This window comes from Panthera leo, chromosome D4 (genome assembly GCF_018350215.1).
Source record: "Panthera leo isolate Ple1 chromosome D4, P.leo_Ple1_pat1.1, whole genome shotgun sequence".
Lineage (NCBI taxonomy): Eukaryota > Metazoa > Chordata > Mammalia > Carnivora > Felidae > Panthera > Panthera leo.
The window spans coordinates 31,916,993-31,940,140 of NC_056691.1; the positions used below are offsets into that span (position 1 = coordinate 31,916,993).

A 23,148-nucleotide genomic window follows, 5' to 3' on the forward strand; every position below is an offset into this window, starting at 1 on the left:
CACGCAAACACCCAACACTGTGCTTCTGTGGATCCATCTCTCTGAAGGGTCTGCCTCCCTCCCAGTGCTGCAGGGCCTCTCCCGCAGGGGACCACTGATGGCAAAGCGAGCTGAGCCTGGCCCTCCCGCCTCTGTGCACCTTTCAGATCCACACCAGCTAATATGCCAGATCCCATCAAAACAGCACCACAAGCCTTGCAATGTACAAATAGCCCAGACAGGGGCCACACCACTCCACAGTGAGTCCTGCCCCTGGGAGAAGAGAAGATAAGGTACACACCAGTCTGACTGTGACCGCAGTGGTGGGATGGGGGCAGACATCAGGTGTGACTGGCCCCACCCACCAACACAAGGTACTCTGGACAGTACAGGGGAAGTGCCCTGCAGTTTGGAGCCACCCCAGGGACTATACAAAATGATGAAATGGAAGAATTCTCCCCAAAAGAAACTCCAGGAAGTAGCAACAGCTAACAAAATGATCAAAAATGATTTAAGTAATATAACAGAACAAGAATTTAGAATAATAGACATAAAATTAATTGCTAGCTTGAAAAAAGCATAGAGGACAGCAGAGAATCTATTGCTACAGAGATCAAGGGACTGAGAAACAGTCATGAGGACATAAAAAAAATGCTATAAATGAGGTGCAAAATAAAATGGAGGTGACCACAGCACGGATTGAAGAGGCAGAGGAGAGAATAGGTGAATTAGAAGATAAAATTATGGAAAAAGAGGAAGCTGAGAAAAAAGAGAGATTAAAAAATCCAGGAGTATGAGGGGAGAATTAGAGAATTAAGTGATGCAATCAAATGGAACAATATCCGTATAACAGGAATTCCATGAGAGAGAGAGAAAGGGGCTGAACGTGTATTTGAACAAATCATAGCTGAGAACTTCCCCAATCTGGGGAAGGAAAAGGGATTGAAATCCAAAGGCACAGAGAACTCCCTTCAGATATAACTTGAATCAATCTTCTGCATGAAATATCATAGTGAAACTGGCAAAACACATGGGTAAAGAGAAAATTTTGGGGGCGCCTGGGTGGCTCAGTCGGTTAAGCGGCCGACTTTGGCTCAGGTCATGATCTCGCGGTCCGTGAGTTCGAGCCCCGCATCGGGCTCTGTGCTGACAGCTCGGAGCCTGGAGCCTGTTTCGGATTCTGTGTCTCCCTCTCTCTGACCCTCCCCCATTCATGCTTTGTCTCTCTCTGTCTCAAAAATAAAATAAAACGTTAAAAAAAAAAAAAAAAAAAAGAGAAAATTTTGAAAGCAGCTAGGGATAAACAGGCTCTAACCTACAAGGGGAGACCCATAAGACTAGTGACAGACCTATCTACTGAAATTTGGTAGGCTAGAAAGGAATGGCAGGAAATCTTCAATGTGATGAACAGAAAAAATATGCGGCCGAGAATCCTTTATCCAGGAAGTCTGTCATTCAGAATAGAAGGAGAGATAAAACTCTTTCCAAACAAAAACTAAAGGAATTCATCACCACTAAACCATCCCTATAAGAGATCCTAAGGGGGATTCTGTGAGTGAAATGTTGGAAGGACCACAAAGTACCAGATACATGACTACAAGCGTGAAACCTACAGACATCACAATGACTCTAAACCCGTATCTTTCTATAATAACACTGAACGTAAATGGACTAAATGCGCCAACCAAAAGACATAGGGTATCAGAATGGATAAAAAAACAACACCCATCTATTTGCTGTCTACAAGAGACTCAGTTTAGACCTGAGGACACCTTCAGATTGAGAGTGAGGGGATGGAGAACTATTTATCATGCTACCGGAAGTCAAAAGAAATCTGGAGTAGCCATACTTGTATCAGACAAACTGGACTTTAAATTAAAGGCTGTAACAAGAAATGAAGAAGGGCATTATATAATAATTACAGGGACTCTCCATCAGAGAGCTAACAATTATAAATGTCTATGCGCCAAATACAGGAGCCTCCAAATATATAAAACAATTACTCACAAACATAAGCAGCCTTATTGATAAGAATGTGGTAATTGCAGGGGACTTTAACACCCCACTCACAGCAATGGATAGATCATCTAGACACAAGGTCAATAAAGAAACAAGCGCCCTGAATGATACATTGGATTAGATGCACTTGACAGATATATTTAGAACTCTGCATCCCAAAACAACAGAATATACTTTCTTCTCGAGTGCACATGGAATATTCTCCAAGATAGATCACATACTGGGTCACAAAACAGCCTTTCATAAGTATACAAGAATTGAGATCATACCATGCATACTTTCAGACCACAATGCTATGAGCTTGAAATCAACCACAGGAAGAAGTCTGGAAAACCTCCAAAAGCATGGAGGTTAAAGAACACCCTACTAAAGAATGAGTGGGTCAACCAGGCAATTAGAGAAGAAATTATAAAATATATGGAAACAAACAAAAATGAAAATACAACAATCCAAATGCTTTGGGATGCAGCGAAGGCAGTCCTGAGAGGAAAATACATTGCAATCCAGGCCTATCTCAAGAAACAAGAAAAATCCCAAATACAAAGTCTAACAGCACACCTAAAGGAAATAGAAGCAGAACAGCAAAGACACCCCAAACCAAGCAGAAGAAGAGAAATAATAAAGATCAGAGCAGAAATAAACAATATAGAATCTAAAAAAACTGTAGAGCAGATCAATGAAACCAAGAGTTGGTTTTTAGAAAAAAAAAAAATTGATAAACCTCATGCTTCTCAAAAAGAAAAGGGAGATGACCCAAATACATCAAATCATGAATGAAAATGGAATTATTACAACCAATCCCTCAGAGATACAAGCAATTATCAGGGAATACCATGAAAAATTACATGCCAACAAACTGGACAACCTGGAAGAAATGGACAAATTCCTAAACACCCACACACTTCCAAAACTCAATCAGGAGGAAATAGAAAGCTTGAACAGACCCATAAAGAGGGAAGAAACTGAATCAGTTATCAAAAATCTCCCAACAAATAAGAGTCCAGGACCAGATGGCTTCCCAGGGGAGTTCTACCAGACATTTAAAGCAGAGATAATACCTATCCTTCTCAAGCTATTCCAAGAAATAGAAAGGGAAGGAAAACTTCCCGACTCATTCTATGAAGCCAGTATTACTTTGATTCCTAAACCAGACAGAGACCCAGTAAAAAAAGAGAACTACAGGCCAATACCCCTGATGAATATGGATGCAAATATTCTCAATAAGATACTAGCAAATCAAATTCAACAGCATATAAAAAGAATTATTCACCATGATCAAGTGGGATTCATTCCTGGGATGCAGGGCTGGTTCAACATTCACAAATCAAGCAATGTGATACATCATATTAATAAAAGAAAAGAGAAGAACCATATGATCCTGTCAATCGATGCAGAAAAAGCATCTGACAAAATTCAGCACCCTTTCTTAATAAAAACCCTCGGGAAAGTCGGGATAGAAGGAACATACTTAAACATCATAAAAGCCATTTATGAAAAGCCCACAGCTAACATCAACCTCAATGGGGAAAAACTGAGACCTTTTTCCCTGAAATCAGGAACATGACAGGGATGCCCACTCTCACTGCTGTTGTTTAACATAGTGTTGGAAGTGCTAGCATCAGCAATCAGACAACAAAAGGAAATCAAAGGCATCAAAATTGGCAAAGATGAAGTCAAGCTTTCGCTTTTTGCAGATGACATGATATTATACATGGAAATCCGATAGACTCCACCAAAAGTCTGCTAGAACTGATACATGAATTCAGCAGTGTTGCAGGATACAAAATCAATGTACAGAAGTCAGTTGCATTCTGATACACTAATAATGAAGCAACAGAAAGACAAATAAAGAAACTGATCCCATGCACAATTGCACCAAGAAGCATAAAATACCTAGGGATAAATCTAACCAAAGATGTAAAAGATCTGTATGCTGAAAACTATAGAAAGCTTATGAAGAAAATTGAAGAAGATACAAAGAAATGGAAAAACATTCCGTGCTCATGGGTTGGAAGAATAAATATTGTCAAAATGTCAATACTACCCAAAGCTATCTACACATTCAATGCCATCCCAATCCAAATTGCACCAGCATTCTTCTCGAAGCTAGAACAAACAATCCTAAAATTCATATGCAACCACAAAAGGCCCCGAATAGCCAAAGAAATTTGGAAGAAGAAGACCAAAGCAGGAGGCATCACAATCCCAGACTTTAGCCTCTACTACAAAGCTGTAATCATCAAGACAGCATGGTATTGGCACAAAAACAGACACATAGACCAATGGAATAGAATAGAAACCCCAGAACTAGACCCACAAACGTATGGCCAACTCATCTTTGACAAAGCAGGAAAGAACATCCAATGGACAAAAGACAGTCTCTTTAACAAATGGTGCTGGGAGAACTGGACAGCAACATGCAGAAGATTGAAACTAGACCACTTTCTTACACCATTCACAAAAATTAACTCAAAATGGATAAAGGACTTGAATGTGAGACAGGAAACCATCAAAACCCTAGAGGAGAAAGCAGGAAAAGACCTCTCTGACCTCAGCCGCAGCAATTTCTTACTCGACACATCCCCAAAGGCAAGGGAATTAAAAGCAAAAATGAACTATTGGCACCTCATGAAGATAAAAAGCTTCTGCACAGCAAGGGAAACAACCAACAAAACTAAAAGGCAACCAACGGAATGGGAAAAGATATTTGCAAATGACATATCGGACAAAGGGCTAGTATCCAAAATCTATAAAGAGCTCACCAAACTCCACACCCGAAAAACAAATAACCCAGTGAAGAAATGGGCAGAAAACATGAATAGACACTTGTCTAAAGAAGACATCTGGATGGCCAACAGACACATGAAAAGATGCTCAACGTCGCTCCTCATCAGGGAAATACAAATCAAAACCACACTCAGATACTACCTCACACCAATCAGAGTGGCCAAAATGAACAAATCAGGAGACTATAGATGCTGGAGAGGATGTGGAGAAATGGTGACCCTCTTGCACTGTTGGTGGGAATGCAAATTGGTGTAGCCACTCTGGAAAACAGTGTGGAGGTTCCTCAAAAAATTAAAAATAGACCTACCCTATGACCCAGAAATAGCACTGCTAGGAATTTACCCAAGGGATGCAGGAGTACTGATGCATAGGGGCACTTGTACCCAATGTTTATAGCAGCACTCTCAACAATAGCTAAATTGTGGATAAAGCCTAAATGTCCATCAACTGATGAATGGATAAAGAAATTGTGGTTTATATACAATGGAGTACTATGTGGCAATGAGAAAGATGAAATATGGCTCTTCGTAGCAACGTGGATGGAACTGGAGAGTGTTATGCTAAGTGAAATAAGCCATACAGAGAAAGACAGATTCCATATGTTTTCACTCTTATGTGGATCCTGAGAAACTTAACAGAAACCCATGGGGGAGGGAAGGAAAAAAAAAGAAAAAAAAAAGAGGTTAGAGTGGGAGAGAGAGCCAAAGCATAAGAGACTCTTAAAAACTGAGAACAAACTGAGGGTAAATGGGGGGTGGGAGGGAGGGGAGGGTAGGTGATGGGCTTTGAAGAGGGCATCTTTTGGGATGAGCACTGGGTGTTGTATGGAAACTAATCTGACAATAAATTTCATATAATAAAAAAAATAATAAAATGAAATAAATAAAATAAAATAAAATAATTAGCATATTCTCTCAAAAAAAAAAATAAACATAGCTAACCATTATGCATAATATGGTTTCTAAGGAGAATGCATCCTGAATTCTATATAGCTTACTTCAAATGGGCCATTGGAATTCTTCCATTCTTACATGAAGACTGCCTGTGCAACATTTAAATGAGGGAGGAAGACACATTGATGTCTTCTAGGACTTTTAGGTTCATAAGACAAGGAAAGATCATGTGTCCTTTTTGCTTGAAAGCTTCCTTATATTGCCTTTTGATCATTCTAGAGGTCAAGGAGTGTGTTCGAAAAAAAAAAGAAATGTTTCAAAAAATGAAATATGTTTCTTTCCTTCTGGCTAGGTCTTGAAGGATTCTGAGGCCACTGACCAACATATCCATTGATTCCTGTAGAGTCAAAAGCAAGGATGTTGTGTCTCACTTGCTTAGAAATATAAAAGAACAAGTAAAAATTGAAAAGAAATTTAATTTTAGCTTCTTTGGACATTTTGATCATGAAAATTGCTAAAATATATCTGATTCAAGTGACCCTCCTTACTGAAGCTTAGAGAATTTTTATCTAAATTTGAGTTATTAAACTTTATTTTATTGTAGCAACTTTAGTATAATTGTAGGTGTGTGTTCATGTGTATATATGTGTGTGTAAGGGAGGGAGGGCAGGAAGAAAATGCAGTCTTCTTAGTAAAACTGAAAGTTTAGTTAACTCTGAAAAGATGCCAATACTATGTGAGCTATAGCTCATTGTTTATATGCAAGCTAGCCACCAAATCATATTTATCCTTTTTGGGAGTCCCTTGGCAAAACAATGCAATCAATTTCTAGTACATGGAAATATTCCTACATTGCAAGGTTCCCCTGCCCACCCCACCCCCCGGGCGGTGGGGCGGGGGGAGAAACATCATTTGAAAATAGCAAGAGATGAAACAGGCATTTTCATATTATGATTTGGTAATTAACATTTTTACATATAAGAAATTCCTACATTGTGCAAGTGGATCGAGGAGGCTCAGCTCAGCCAGCCCAAGAGCTGTGACCAGACCTTCAGCATCATGCACGAGCTGGTGATACATGTCACCATGGAGCATGTAGACAGCCTGGAGCAGAACAACTACATCTGCTACTGGGAAGAGTGCCTTCGTGAGGGCAAGTCCTTCAAGGTGAACTACAAACTGGCCAACCACATTCAAGTGCACAAGGGCCAGAAGCCCTTTCCATACCCCTTCCTGGGCTGTGGGAAGATCTTTGCCTGCTCCAAAAACCACAAAGTCCACAAGAGGATCCATAGAGGGGAGAAGCCTTTCAAATACGAATTTGAAGGCTATAACAGACACTTTGCCAACAGCAGTGACCACAAGAAGCACACACATGTGCACACCTTGGACAAGCCTTTCATCTGCAAAGTGTGCAACAAGTCCTGCACCCAAGCTCCCTGCACAAGTGCATGAAGGTTTATGAATCTCAAGGGTCAGATTCCTCTTCTGCTGCCAGTTCAGGCTATGAATCTGAATCCTCTACTCCACCCACTGTAGCTTCTGCAAACAGCAAAGATACCACTAAAACCCCATCTGCAGTTCAAACTAGCACCAGCCACAACTCTGGACTTCCTCCCAATTTTAACAAATGGTATGTCTGAGGACAAACACAAAAACAAACCCTGTTAACCATAGAATGGACCAAATGGATTTTAAAGAGAAAACTAAGACCAAGCAGATGGAAATGGAGTTTTAAGGCAAGAGGTGGGGTTACATCTTGGTAATTGCATTTGTCTGGGAAGGTTTGGGGGCAAGATCCCAAAGTAGCCATGCCCTTTTCTCAGGATTAGAAAATATGTTTTGGAATTTGAAGGATTTTTTTAAAACTTCTTTTCACTGCTTTTTCTCCCTTTTTTCTTGCTCTCTGCATACCACATTCCTAAACTCCTTCAGTTCATTTTAATGCCTGTCTTGTTTATTGAGAGGAAGTTATAGAAGGCCTGTTCGTGGTGGTGATGTTAAACTGATGGAAATTCTTCACCTTATTGGTGATTGTTTAAATTCTCAGTCTTTTTTTTTAAGTTTATTTATTTATTCTGAGAGAGAGAGAGAGAGAGAGAGAGAGAGAGAGAGAGAGGATCCCAAGCAGGCTCTTTGCTGATAGCACGGAGTTCGATCTCACTAACTGTGAGATCATGACCTGAGCCAAAATCAAGAGTCAGATGCCTAACTGAGACACCTGGGTAGGCATTCCTCAACTCTCAAGGTCTTAAAGCATGCTAAAGTCCTGTTATGTCTTGAACTTCTCCTCAAAGCATTACACTTCTGAATGTATTTTTGTCTAAAGGGTCAGAGCTGTTCAGTATTTTTTTCAGGCTGAGGATGTGATGTTATCTCTCCACAGACTGTAACGTTAAGTACACAGTTTCCTTTTGTAACAACTTTTTTTTTGTAAATACATATCCATTGTTGTCATAGTTATCATTTGTAATTTGATTATTGATACAAGTGCCAGAAACTGAACAATATTAATGGAAAAATATTTTCTAACAAATGCTGTACAACTTTTGATTATAACTGCTTTAGCATTAGATTTTATTGTTTTGAAAGAGGAACACAATTTACAGGTTTTGAGCCACTGATTCCTTTCTCTTGTTTTATAACAGCCACCTTCTACAAAGAGGAGATGTATGCAAATGGATCTTGCTTGTTGGTATTTATAACTCACTCATATTCCTTTCATAATTGTTAAATTAAATTGTTAAATTATTTTCTTATTTCAGTGCAGATTCCTTACAGTGTCAGTTTCCATCTGGGGAGATCCTCCTTTAACTGCAAGTTTAAATGTGTTTGTCCTGGATTTTCAGCATGCAAATCAAATATTACTGATCGGTTTTATTAGTGGCCATAACATCTCAATCTTGTATTTCAAAGACTGAGAGCTGGATTTAATCATCCCTTCCCTACATACATAAACATAAGGTTTAAACTTAAGGTTTATATCCCCTAGTTTTTTTATTACCTTATATAAAAATGAACATTGCAGCAGAATGCATGTCTGTATATATTGAGAGATCACCCTTATACATATATATTTATATATTTTTATCTATGACCTATCTAATCTGCCTATCAAACCTACCTATCTATATATTTTCAAAAGTTACCATATGTCTGAAACAGTGGTGATGAGTAAGGCCAGTTGAGCCATGCTTTCTTATGGTTAAAGTGCTTCATAAAAGAACCAAAGTCCATTTACAATTTTGGAAGGCAAAGTCTGATTTGTTTTACTGTATATAGTTCAATTGATAAATATCACAATTATTCATAACATTTTTATAGCAGCTTTGAAATGACATTGTGGAAAGAAAAAACATTTGCAAAATATGGATTTTTAAAGTTCATGGTGTGTAGGCACAGATGTTAAGAGCATTGTTTACATTAAAATCAATAACAATGAAAAATGGTTATTTGCTTTGTGATAAAATATTAACAATCCGTTTAATCTTCAGTGAAGAAACTCATTTGGGCAAACAGTTATTTTATAGTTGTTATATGTTACTTTTGGGGGAGAAGGTTGGATGAGTAAAGTATCCAGAGACTTTTTAAAACTAATTTAGGGTGCTGTTTAATATTGAGAGCCCAATCTCTACATGAATAACCAGCTTGCAAATGAGCAAATAGAATGGTTGAGATAAGGAATTGTAAATAATTTAGAAATGTAATAAATAGGCTTAAGTACCTCCTCCTCTTGAAGGGGCAATGCTCTAGGTTTTTTGGTGGCAGTCATTTGGTATTCTACATAATAATTTTGAATTATAGAATTTTGTTTATTGTTCTTTTTGAAGAAATAAAATCTTGGCACATCTTTAAAAAAAAGAAAAAAGAAGGAAATGTTCTGCAAATATTTAAAGAGCCTTCATAAGCATGAGCACAGTGATAAAGTCTGATAAACCTTCATGTCATGCATTTATTTGAGTGCTACGTCCTAAGGTCTGTACACCGATTATCTTCTTTAATCCCACCAAAACACTTTAAGGAAGAAATTTCACAAATGTAAAAATTAAGGCAGGAAGATTAAGAAACTTACCCAAATCTCTGCAGCTTGTAAATGGCAGAGTGGACATTTGAGTCCAGGTGTATCTGACTCAGATCCAAGCTCTCAGCTATCTACTGTCTCCCAAATGGCAGAAGTCCTGCTGCCACTACTAAGCATCAGTCATTATTACCAAAGATTGTTTGGGTACTTCTTTATAGTGCAAACATCATGTGTAAAACATTCCCAAAAGTTTCCTCTGTACAAAAAAAGGCACTTGCCAGAGGAAGTATCCCTATACATTAATTGCCAACAACAAATCTTTATAATTAATCTATAATTTTTGTGCAATAGATGATCTTTAAGCAAGTATCTTTTATAAGTAGAATATGAGTAATGCAATCTGCATAAAAATAGTCATGATGTGTGATAAGGATATAGGTGACTTGCTTTGGGGAGCTGACAGAGGGGAACAGGTATGTACACAAACACATGCACATGCCTTGGAAAAGTAGCCTTGCTATCACGAGAGAGACGGAAGCACAGTACGTGCTAGTTTCATTTCTAGCCTTGTACAAAACCTTGTTGATATATTTTTAACCTGTATTTATTTAATTTAATTTAATTTAATTTAATTTACCTATCTATCTATATTTAAATTGAAATTAGTTAACATATAGTGTAACCTTGGCTTCAGGAATAGAACCCAGTGATTCATCCCTTACATATAACAAGTGCTCATCCCAGAAAAGTGTCCTCCTTAATGCCCATCACCCATTTAACCCATCCCCCCCATCGACCTCCCTTCTAGCAACCCTCAGTTTGTTCTCTGTATTTAAGAGTCTCTTATGGTTTGCCTTCCTCTCAGTTTTTATCTTATTTTTCCCTTGCCTTCCCCTATGTTCATCTGTTGAGTTTCTCAAATTCCACGTATGAATGAAATCATATGATATCTTTCTCTGACTTACTTATTTCCCTAACGACTTGTTAATATTGAAAGGCTCAAGCCTGGTGACCTGAGCTAGGTTATTACATAATCCTCTCTTGAGGCTGTGGCTGAATTGTGATGGAATTTTGGACCACGCCTGCCTCATTTCCCCGCATGATAGCCCATAAAGCTCTAGAGGTGTCAATTCTTCCTCCTAGCAGATAAGCAATACCTATCGGTGGACCTTTATTGCTTCCCCTCTGGGCTTCAGGAGCAGAGCTACCACCCTCCACATCTTTTAAAATGCAGTATGTTAGAAATGCAATCAGTTTGCACCCACCAGCACCTCCCTCCTTCTCCAGTTCCCAACCAAAGCTCTGGATATTCACAAATCATTATGACTGCTTAATTTCAGAGAATTCTGCTGAATTGCCTCTACATTTCTCTGGATTGGTAAATAGGGATGAGCCTAGCTGCCCACAACAGCTGCAAGCCCCAGTAACTATGAAAGCGTGGTCTGTATCTGCATCCCAACCTACACTGACTGGGTGGACCCAACAACAGGAAACTGTCTGTGGGGCTCTGAATTTTCCTTCTGTAGTGTCATATTCTCTGAGCCCAGGAACTAAAGGAAAACAGAGCCATTGCCTTGTTGCCATGGCAACCAAGCAGGTGCTCTGAATCTGGTGGTTCTTAACAAAATGCTCAATTTCTCCTCGCTGGGAGGCAGAGGTTGTTTTAGCTAGGGCAGAAGTTAGATTGCAAGTGCTCAGAACTAGAACAGTGTTTGCCATGTGGCATCAGGAGGTCAGACACACCAGCGAAATCAGACTCCATTAAGGAAAGCTTACAATTGGAAAGCTGGCAAGACAAAGAACTAATACTTAACCCAAATCCAGAGGTTGAGATTGCAGAACCAGGGTTTGAGATTCAGGCAAACTGGAGTTCATTTTACGGAAAGGTAGAATGCAAAGAAAGGTATCCAAGGGCACTGCTGTAAAGAACCTCAATGTGTTTGTAAGTGAAACCAAGACAGTATGAAACATAAACATTTGGGGGCGCCTGGATGGCTCAGTCGGTTAAGCGTCCGACTTCGGCTCAGGTCATGATCTCATGGTCAGTGGGTTCAAGCCCCGCGTCGGGCTCTGTGCTGACAGCTCAGAGCCTGGAGCCTGCTTCAGATTCTGTGTCTCCCTCTCTCTCTGACCCTGCCCCGTTCATGCTCTGTCTCTCTCTGTCTCAAAAATAAATAAACATTAAAAAAATTAAAAAAAAAAGAAACATAAACATTTGTCAGCTTCATAGCAAAGTGTAGCCTTCTATCTCCTACCCAGCTCTTACGTGAGTTAAAATAGGCTTTGTTTCTAGTTTCAGGCCTGGGGTATACATGGTGAATCATATTATGGAAAAGCTCCTTCCTCAAGTTATGATATTATCTTGGTCTACTTTGGTCTACTTTGACCTCTGCTTCACCACAAACTCACTGAAATCTTAAGCCCCTTCCTTCAGAAGGTCTTCTGTCTCAAAGTTTCACAGATAAGCCTCAGACAAGGTCCTAATCAGCTCTTACTTAAGGCTCTGCAGACCTAAATGCAGTCTGACTGGCAAACAACCATACCAATAAACAAAAATCTAAATTCCTTGTCTTCAAGGCTTATCTCATCAGTTTCATCCTATTACCACAGCCTCCCATGTTTACCTCCTTTCAGCTTCACCAGTCTTTTTGTTCCTCAATCATCCCTACTTCCCACATCACCCATAAACCCAGGCCCTGCCCCAAATCCTGCATTTTATAGCTTTCCTTCCTCCATGCCACTCCCTATAGAATGAGGTCCACAGGCCAAGGGATGTGCCTATCAAAACCCAGTATCTCTCATTCTTCTAAATCACACATGAGATTGCTAGGACCACAGAAAGCTTTTTCCAAACAGCATCAAGCCTCCTCCTAGAGCCTGCAAGGACCTCTTCTGAGGTCTACCCTCCTGAGGCAACCACTCCCACTGGTATGTACATCTGTAGAGTCTGTGTTACAAGCATATCATGGAATATAATGAAATAAAAAATAATTATTAAATAACATGTTTCGTTAGGTCTGTCCAGAAATAAAGGGTCAAATTAAAAGCAGTGTCTTCAACTGTGCCCTGAAGGTCAACTCATTAAGGCTCTGTTAAACCAGAAAGACAGGGAACCTCAGAGCTCAACTTTCCCCCAAGACACCTTGACTGGTCTCCCCTTCAGTCAATGGACTCTGGGTCTATTTAGTTCTAGAAACTGGGTGAGTTTTCATTGTAGCACTGATGTCAGTTTTCCAGCTCTCAAATTTTCTGTTATCCAAATCAAGCAATGCCTGATAGTTCTCCATGTATCTTGCCCCTAAAATACTATGGGTACATCGCGGCCAATACACTCTAACTGCTATTCTGATTTTGATGTCCATTGTGTTAATTATGTACATCTTGCCTCTGAGAATTAAGTCCTGCCATAGGTCTCTGTCATTCTGGAATCCCATTATCCTCATTAATATTAGGCAGCCTAATTTCCATTCCACATCTACAAGCATCACTTGCAGAGAACAGGCACCACTAAGCTTCCTAAAGAAACTGGAATACCCAGCACTAGTATATTTCCTATTGCCTTAGAGATAGGAGTGAGCTCTGAGTCTTTCAGGGAACATAATCAGCAACAGGTTCTCAGGTTGTACATAGTAAATCCATTCTAATATTCTTGCCTTCCTGATCCATATGTCCTCACTGCTCAATATAATGCCAATACAACTGGCAACTTCACCTCACATACCCTGGGCCATTGTCATGACCAAGTTTAAAGAAGCCAACCTGACAGTTTGTTTAGAGCAACTCTAGGTCCTGGAACATTGAATCCTGAGTCATGGAAGATACCCCCATACCTGTGACTTCTCTCCTGTCCAGCCTTATATTCCCCTGATCTGATATTCTCAAAATTCACTCCTATACATATTCCCTTGTTCTCTGCTAATATATGTAATGGCCAGATTCTGTCATTTAATAGGTAGTCTGTTTCTTCCCTAAGCAGGGACTGTACCCTTTCTCTCAGGCTATGCTGAATTATGACCCTGGTTATTGGCCTGGATGTGATGAGTTGTGGCAGAAGCAGCTTTTAAAGAGAACAAGTATCATCTTATTAGGCACCTGCTTTAGGTGAGGGCATTGTACAGATTTAGGAAAGGGGAGGGTGTTTTCCTTTAGCAAAGGAAACAGATATATTCCACTGTCCCAGGAATATTTCAGGGAAATTTTTAGTTGAGGGTTCTTAGGTTTACCCATTTAAATATCCTCATAACAGATTTTTTGTGCCCTCTTTCCTACCTGGCTCCTGGTTTTAATATAGTATATACATATTAAGCTACAAATTTAAATTCCTTTATATCTTTACTGTGCTTATAATTAGAATCTGGATCTGATTTTCAACCCATTCTACCCTGAGGCCAGACTGCCATTGATCCTGCTGGTTTTCAGAGGATCCCTTAAGTTAGCCATTAGCTGCCCAGAGTATATAATTTTAGTTTATTTTTTTTTCTTTAAGAATTCAGTTTTTTATTGAACAGTTTACAGAAGAGGTTTATTCAGAAAGACCAAAGCCTATGTCATCATCAGACTCCTCTGATTCTTCTTTCTTTGTTTCCACTTTCTTCTCAGCTGGCACAGCCATGGTAGAAGGAGCAGTGCAGTGCCAGCTGCTGGGGCAGGTCCATCAACCCCTACAGTGCAGATGAGGCTCCCAATATTGACATTGGCCATGGCCTTTGCAAACAAGCCCATCCAGAAAGGTTCAACATTTATACCTGCTGCTTTAATAAGGGCATTGATCTTATCCTCTGAGACTGTCACCTCATCATCATGCAGGATGAGGGCCAGTAGATGCAGGTGAGCTCCTAGACAGAGGCCATGGTGTGGGAGACTGCTGAGTGGGCGCTGCTGGGCCACACCCCAATGCAGATTTCCCTGGGAGGAGTAAAGATGGTGGAAAAGTAGGGGGGTTGGGATTTCCCCTCATCCTTCCAACACAATTGTATAGAGGTTAGATCACTTGGAACACAGGCACAAAAACAGACACATAGACCGATGGAATAGAATAGAAACCCCAGAACTAGACCCACAAACGTATGGCCAACTCATCTTTGACAAAGCAGGAAAGAACATCCAATGGACAAAAGACAGTCTCTTTAACAAATGGTGCTGGGAGAACTGGACAGCAACATGCAGAAGGTTGAAACTAGACCACTTTCTCACACCATTCACAAAAATAAACTCAAAATGGATAAAGGACTTGAATGTGAGACAGGAAACCATCAAAACCTTAGAGGAGAAAGCAGGAAAAGACCTCTCTGACCTCAGCCGTAGCAATCTCTTACTCGACACATCCCCAAAGGCAAGGGAATTAAAAGCAAAAGTGAATTACTGGGACCTTATGAAGATAAAAAGCTTCTGCACAGCAAGGGAAACAACCAACAAAACTAAAAGGTAACCAACGGAATGGGAAAAGATATTTACAAATGACATATCGGACAAAGGGCTAGTATCCAAAATCTATAAAGAGCTCACCAAACTCCACACCCGGAAAACAAATAACCCAGTGAAGAAATGGGCAGAAAACATGAATAGACACTTCTCTAAAGAAGACATCCAGATGGCCAAGAGGCACATAAAAAGATGCTCAACATCGCTCATCAGGGAAATAAATCAAAACCACACTCAGATATCACCTCACGCCAGTCAGAGTGGCCAAAATGAACAAATCAGGAGAGTATAGATGCTGGAGATGATGTGGAGAAACGGGAACCCTCTTGCACTGTTGGTGGGAATGCAAATTGGTGCAGCCGCTCTGGAAAGCAGTGTGGAGGTTCCTCAGAAAATTAAAAATAGACCTACCCTATGACCCAGAAATAGCACTGCTAGGAATTTATCCAAGGGATACAGGAGTACTGATGCATAGGGGCACTTATACCCCAATGTTTATAGCAGCACTCTCAACAATAGCCAAATTATGGAAAGAGCCTAAATGTCCATCAACTGATGAATGGATAAAGAAATTGTGGTTTATATACACAATGGAATACTACGTGGCAATGAGAAAAAATGAAATATGGTCTTTTGTAGCAACGTGGATGGAACTGGAGAGTGTGATGCTAAGTGAAATAAGCCATACAGAGAAAGACAGATACCATATGGTTTCACTCTTATGTGGATCCTGAGAAACGTAACAGAAACCCATGGGGGAGGGGAAGGGAAAAAAAAAAAAAGAGGTTAGAGTGGGAGAGAGCGAAAGCATAAGAGACTGTTAAAAACTGAGAACAAACTGAGGGTTGATGGGGGGTGGGAGGGAGGGGAGGGTGGGTGATGGGTATTGAGGAGGGCATCTTTTGGGATGAGCACTGGGTGTTGTATGGAAACCAATTTGACAGTAAATTTCATATATTAATAAATAAATAAATAAATAAATAAATAAAGATCACTTGGAACACCCAGGAATTCAATCTATGGAGTGGCAGAAGGATCTCTACAGGTGGAGGGAAATAAGCTTGGTGAGATCAAAGTGCATGCATGTGCATTGGGGGAGATAAAACAGCTTAGGCGTGAAGGGGAGGGAACTGCTTCTGTGGAGAGACAAAAGGAAGAGAAAGACAGAGGGGATGCGAAATTACGATATTGAAATATTATGAAGGAAAACCTCCCCGGACCAAGGACTGGGGAACGAGAAATACGGAGAGGCCAGTTTCTATTTTCCAAACAGCCCTAGGAGCTGAAATTTCAGAGGTTTCAAAAGTCTGACTTTCTTCAGGCCACAGTTTACAGAAGAGGCATGCACCTGATGGAGAAGGAGCCAGCCCTGGGGTGCTATAGCAATCTCAGGGGAGCACTGGGAGAGGACACTCTCCTTCCTTGAGTTCTGTGGGAAGAGGGTATATTGCCAAGGATGAAAGACCCTGCAGGCACCAGCCAAAGGCCTTTTATCGTCAAGACACTACACCTGAACAGGGTTTGCGTGGTGCAGGGCCCTTTAAGACATCGGGTTTCGAATGCCAGCTAAGCACCTAGAAGATGAAGGATAACTGTGGAGCCAGGCAAGCTGATCACCCACGCCAGTTCTGTGAGGGCTGCCTGAATAGCATGGTTGGAGACACCCGGTCCAAGAAGGAGAGATTGGAGTGTTGCCATTTTTCTCCCCAACAGCAACACATGGGACTTAAGGGAGCAGCACGGCAGCCCCCGATGGAGGCGGGACCTCTTACACCAAACCCCACCCCTCCTTGCATGGCGACTGCTTACTTGAGGAAGACTGACACTGAGCCAACTAGACGGCCTCTCCTGCAGACCAGCACAGTCACTGGTCCCAGTCACCAAAAGACAACTGTTTTTTGTTTTTGTCTATCTGTTTGTCCGTCTGTCAGTTTGTCTGTTTGGTCTTCTCTTCTCTTTTCTTTTTCCTTCTACCCTCTTCTTTTTCTCTTTTGGAATCAGGTGCATAGTTTCTGATTTGTTTTTGGTCAATTCTTGTTACATATATACATACATATTATATTACATATATTATTACATATATACATATTATATTACATATATACATACACATACATACATATATATACATATGTATGCATATACATATGTATGCATATATGTACATATATATATATATATATACACACACACACTATTTTTTTTTCTGTTTTGTTTGTTTAATCAGGCATTTTTACTCTATTCTTTTTACACCTTTTCTATATTTTCTGCTTCTTTGTTTTCCTTTCTTTCTCTGGATTAAGCATTATAGTTTGCTTGACTCTCTGCTTGGTCTTCTTTTCTTCCCTTTCATTTTTCTTTTGTATGGGATCAGGCTTCCCCCTCCTTTCCTGTTTTTCCAGGGTTACCTCAACGAACAAATCAAAGCACACCTAGTTGAAGGTCCAAATACTCCACCACTACTAGCAAGGAGGAGCTTTGCAGAGGACTGACCAGTGGGACAGAGCAGCCAAATACGCAACAACAGAGTGCATGCAACACACTTCAAAAACACTTCCTAAAGTGCCAGGCTCTGGACAGTGTGTGACCCTTTTTTAATAGAGTAGTACTTGCAGGTGCAGGACATGTAACAAGTTATTAAAACATGTAAAAGAGGGGCGCCTGGGTGGCTCAGTCGGTTGAGCGTCCGACTTTGGCTCAGGTCATGATCTCAGGGTCCGTGAGTTCCAGCCCCACGTTGGGCTCTGTGCTGACAGCTCGGAGCCTGGAGCCTGCTTCAGATTCTGTGTCTCCCTCTCTCTCTGACCCTCCACCGTTCATGCTCTGTCTCTCTCTCTATCTCAAAAATAAATAAACATTAAAAAAAATTTTTTTTTAATGAAAAAATAAAACATGTAAAAGACAGAAACCTAGCCAAACTGATGAAATGGAAGAATTTGCCTCAAAAGAAAATTCAGGAAAAAATGACAGAGAATTGTCCAAAACAGATATAAACAATATATCTGAATAAGAATTTAGAATAACAATCATAAGACTAATAGCTGGGCTTGAAAAAAGCATAGAAGACAGGAGAGAATCTATTGCTGCAGAGATCAAAGACCTAAGAAATAGTCACAATGAATTAAGAAATGCTATAAATGAAATGCAAAATAAACTAGGTACAGTGACGGCGAGGATGAAAGAAGCAGAGGAGATAATAGGTGAAACAGAAGATAAAATTATGGAAAATGATGAAGCTGAAAAAAAAAAGGAAAGGAAATTACTAGATCATGAGGGGGAGAATTAGAGAGCTAAGTGATTCCATAAAACAAAACAAATCTGTATTAGAGAAGTTCCAGAAGAAGAGTGAGAGAAAGGGGCAGAAGGTTTATTTGAACAAATTATAGCGGAGAACTACCCTAATCTGGAGAAGGAAACAAGCAACCAAGTCCAGGAGGCACAGAGAATTCCCTTCACAATAAAAAAAAACAGGTTAACACCATGACATATCATAGTGAAACTGGCAAAATACAAAGATAGAGAATTCTGAAAGCAGCTAATGGCAAAAGATCCTTAACCTACAAGGTTAGTCACATACAGGTAGTAGCAGACCTATCCACTGAAACTTGGCAGGCCAGAAGGGAGAGGCAGGAAATATTCAATGTGCTGAATTGGAAAAATATATAGCTAAGAATCCTTTATCCAGCAAGTCTGTCTTTCAGAATAGAAGGAAAGATAAAGACTTTCCCAGACAAACAAAAACTAAAGGAGTTTATGACCATTAAACCAAAGCAGACTTTGCTTCCCTGGAAAGATCAACTACTTTAGAGGCAGCTAAGGAAAATATGCTGCCCTCCACCTTGCATCTCCTCCCAACTAACCACAGGCAAAACTTCATTAATTGTGATTTCACTGCCAGGGATCATTTAATACCCCACTTACCACCAGAAATAGGATCTTTATTGTCTTTAGTTAAGTAGGTAACCCAACTCAAAAATTCCATCCTGAGGGTTTTCTTTTTAGGGCTAATCCTGGAATCCATTTTCTTAGCCTCAATTTCCAAAAAAAAAAAAAAAAACCAGGGCCTGAGGCAAAAATTTTGTGCTAATGTTTTATTGGGGAGTGCAATCTCAGGGAAGCAAGAATGAAGAAAAAGAGAATTCCATCAGGTAAGGAGAGAAGGCAAACACAATAGTACATTACTTAGCTGATCATAGCTTCAAAAAGCACACAATGGATTGCTCAGTGTCACAGGACCTCTCTAGAAAAGGCCATATGGAGCCATCATGTCTTGAAATCTTCTGTTAGAAAGAAAGATAGGCAATTTACCTGCTGATTCCTTCCTGTTTCCTGTTTTCCTTTACTCAAGTTTGCCCACACAGCATTAATGCCCCTGCACTTCCACATTGCCTCTGAATGTCCGCTGGTTCCAGATGGATTAGACAAGACCCTAGAGCTACTGTGATAAGCAACCAAGAACCGTGGAACCTGTGGGGTTGAATTAATCTGAGAAGATCCATAAGCTATGTCTGGTACAGCCATAGCACAAATTGGAACGTGGGGGAAATATCATCTCACAACTAGATCCATTCCAACTTATTATGAAAACTGCCAAAAAGAAACAAAGCCAGACTCTAGTTAAAGGCAGTAAAGACAGATTTACTCAATAACTACTGCAGTTGGGAAAAGAATCCACTATAAATTGAGTTTAGCTTTGATTCATGTAGAAGTGACTAGGCATTTTAAAGGGAGAATGAAGGAGTAAGGAAAAAGAATAAGTAGGAGCTTGACAGTCTGGAAAATGGGAGATTACAAAAAAGTCAGTAGGTAAGTTGGTCAATGTGAACAGGCCATCTGAGTTTGCTAACTGGTACTTATCAAAGTTAGGCTTCTACCCTCTCACAGAGACTGGGAGTCAGTGGCCCTATTGTCAGGTGTTGACTGAAATAAACAGTAAATTATTTTGGCAGACTTGAGCTCTCCCAAGCAGGAACTTCCCAGGTATATGGCTTTGAGCTTGTAGAAACCTGCTAGAGTTTGTTCCAGTCTTGGGGGTGCTGGGAGACAGTGAATAAAATTGTTTATGCTGAGAGTCTGCAGTCTTTATAAACCAAGGTTGAGGCCTGGTGGAAAAGAGGTCTTAAGGGGACCCTGAATATGGTCAAGGAAAGAATCTCTCAGAACATCATGTACTACAGACTAAGGTGTCTGATACACAGCACTGTCTGACATCAGCCAATTCTCTAGTCGTTAAGTCCCAAATTATGAATACAAAAGCAAGCCTTATAAAGATGATGCCTTTTACTGCAATCCCTTTATCTTTTATGTCAACCATTTTTTTAACTTCTTGAGGGATGATAACAATTTTAAATGAAAAGATGTATATAATAAATCATTCAATAAATATTAGTTCCTTTATATGTTGAACTTCACTAAGAGACCCTCTGATACCAAATCTTTGTTCCCAAGGGTAATTCCCTCACAAAATGTCATCTTCAGTGAAGCCCTGGACTTTAAGCCTGAAGCTCATGTATATTTACTCCCACACTTCTCTGAGAAAGCTGAGGCCTTTAACACTTCCTGCCTGACTCACAGATGGAAGCCTCAGGCACCTTAAAATAAGACTCCTACTTCAGTCTCCTAGAGCCAGAAAGTCTCTTTACTTTTCAACCCTTCCCGGACCTCTGGGCATTCTCTCCTCCTAACATCCATTAACACCATCAGGCCAGCCTTGGCTTCCAGGCTAACTCAGTGTCCTAGGGCCCTAGGTTGGCAAGAAAATTTCAGAAACATTTATCCCAGTGAAAAAAATCATCTTCCTTTGCAGCTGACTACCACCTCTCAAACCCGAAAAAAAACCAAGAAAACCTGATAAAAATCCCCTTGCTCCCCACCATTCTTCTTTGCAAGACACTAGGTAGCTACACTGCAATTTAGTCAAGATTAATTAAGGCCCTAAACCTCTAAAAGTGTTAGTAAATTAACTGTGGTTTTCTACTATCAAAAAAAAAAAAAAGAGTATTTTGTTGTTCTTGTTTTAGGAGATAATGAGCGTTATCTCCTTATTATAAATTCAGGTTTTAGTATCATTGGCTTATAAGAGACATGGTTTTTAGAGAACAAATTCTTTCATTTACCTTACTGTAGGTTTATTTAAATTCTGTTTAATAGCAAAGTGACTTGGATAAAAACTAAAGTGAGATTGCCCCTATGAAATTGTTTAATACATAAGAAAGAATGTATTCCATATCAGAATGCCTAAAATAAAAAAGACAAGAAATAGTAAGTGTTGGCGAGGATATGGAGAAAAAGGAACCCTCATACTGAAAGGGCGGGCCTATGCCGGCAGACTCCATCTTATTCTGTGTCCTTCACCTTGACCACACCTCCTCCCCTTGAGCAACCCCCCCCCCCCCCACCTGCCTAATAGGACTCGGACCCTTCCCCAGCCAATCGGCTGAGGCCACAGCCATTACCTCACCAACTGCCCCTAGGCCCCAATAAAACCTTTGTCCTTTTGAAAGTCACTCTCTCTCCCCAGTATCTCACCGCTGGGTCGGTGCAGGTAGGGGATTGAGCTCGAGCTAACTCGAATAAAGGCTCTTTTGCTTTTGCATCGGCCTCGCTCCCTAGTGGTCTTTGGGGATCACGAATTCTGGGCATAACAATACACTATTGGTGGGAATGTAAATTGGTACGGCTGCTGTGAAAAGCAGAATGGAGGTTCTTCAAAAACTTAAAAATAGAAATACTATATAATCCAATAATTCCACTACTGGGTATTTACCCAAAGAAAACAAAAGAGTAATTTGAAAAGATATATGCACCACTATGTTTATTGCAGCATTACTTATAATAGATAAGATATGGAAGCAATTTAAGTGTCCATCAATAGATGAATAAATAATATGTGATATATATATGACATATATATTACATGACATATATATTACATATATAACAAAATATTACACAGTCATGAAAAGGGATGAGATTGTGCTATTTGTGACAATACGGATGGACCTAGAGGATATTATGCTAAGTGAAATAAGCCAAACTGAGAGAGGTAAATACTGTATGATTTCATTTATATGTGGAATATGAATGAAAAAACAAAACAAATGAATAAACAAACAAAAAGCCCAACCATACATATAAATACAGAGAACAAACTGATGGTTGCCAGAGAGAAGGCAGATGGGAAGGATGAGCAAATTGAGTGAAGGGGTGGGAGATGCAAGTTTCTGGTTATGGAATGAATAAATCACAGCATAAGGAATATAGTCAATGATATTGTAATAGCATTGTATGGTGACAGCTACACTTGTGGTGAGCATAGCATAACATATAGAAAACTTGAATCACTAGGTTTTACACCTGAAACTAACAAAATATTGTATGTCAAATATACTCAAATTTAAAAATTAAAAAAAAAAAAGAATCTGAGTTACCTCTGAATCCTAATCCAACTCTGAAAAACCCTACCTGGTGTGCTTTAGAGGATCTACTCCTTACTGCTAAGATGCATTTAAATTTTTCAAATATCTAGTTTTCATTTTTTTTAAATAAATCTGAATATTTAGATTGCCAAAATCTCTATCACAGAAAAGCTAGACCAAGAGAATTCTTTTCCAAAAAGTTATCTCTCCAGAGTTAATCAAGGAGGGATTAATCAAGGAGGAGAAATGACCTAGATGAATTTTTTTGTTACCTTAACCAAATTTTTTTAGAAGACTGTGGGTTAATTAGAATCATAAAATCTCATCCTTGAGTTAAATATTTTGACCTGATCACTTTGGTTGATATTTTGCAAATTCTTGGGACTTGCCCCAAATCAGAATATGTTAAAATGGTGTGTTAAGAATCTGCATTTTTAACAAGCTGTGTAAGTGATTCTTATATCCACTGAAGTTTGAGAACTAGAATGGAAGGAGACAGGCCCTCATATACTGCTGATAAGAGGGCAAGTCAATGGAACTTTATTGGAAAGCAGTTTAGTAGAAACTCTCTCAACCAATCCTGAATTAACTAAATTATTAGATAAACTGA

At 39.7% G+C, this 23,148-nt stretch overlaps 1 protein-coding gene and 1 pseudogene across 1 annotated transcript; one reads left to right on the forward strand and one right to left on the reverse strand.

Annotated features, from left to right (window-relative positions):
- The first annotated feature begins 307 nt into the window (after positions 1–307).
- LOC122204544 (zinc finger protein ZIC 3-like) lies at positions 308–7,321 on the forward strand. The gene is given in 3 exon segments (XM_042912081.1): positions 308–353; positions 6,661–7,101; positions 7,104–7,321. Coding segments are annotated over 3 exon segments (705 nt in total).
- Positions 7,322–14,221: 6,900 nt separating this feature from the next.
- On the reverse strand, positions 14,222–14,549 carry LOC122205550 (annotated as a pseudogene).
- Positions 14,550–23,148: the final 8,599 nt, after the last annotated feature.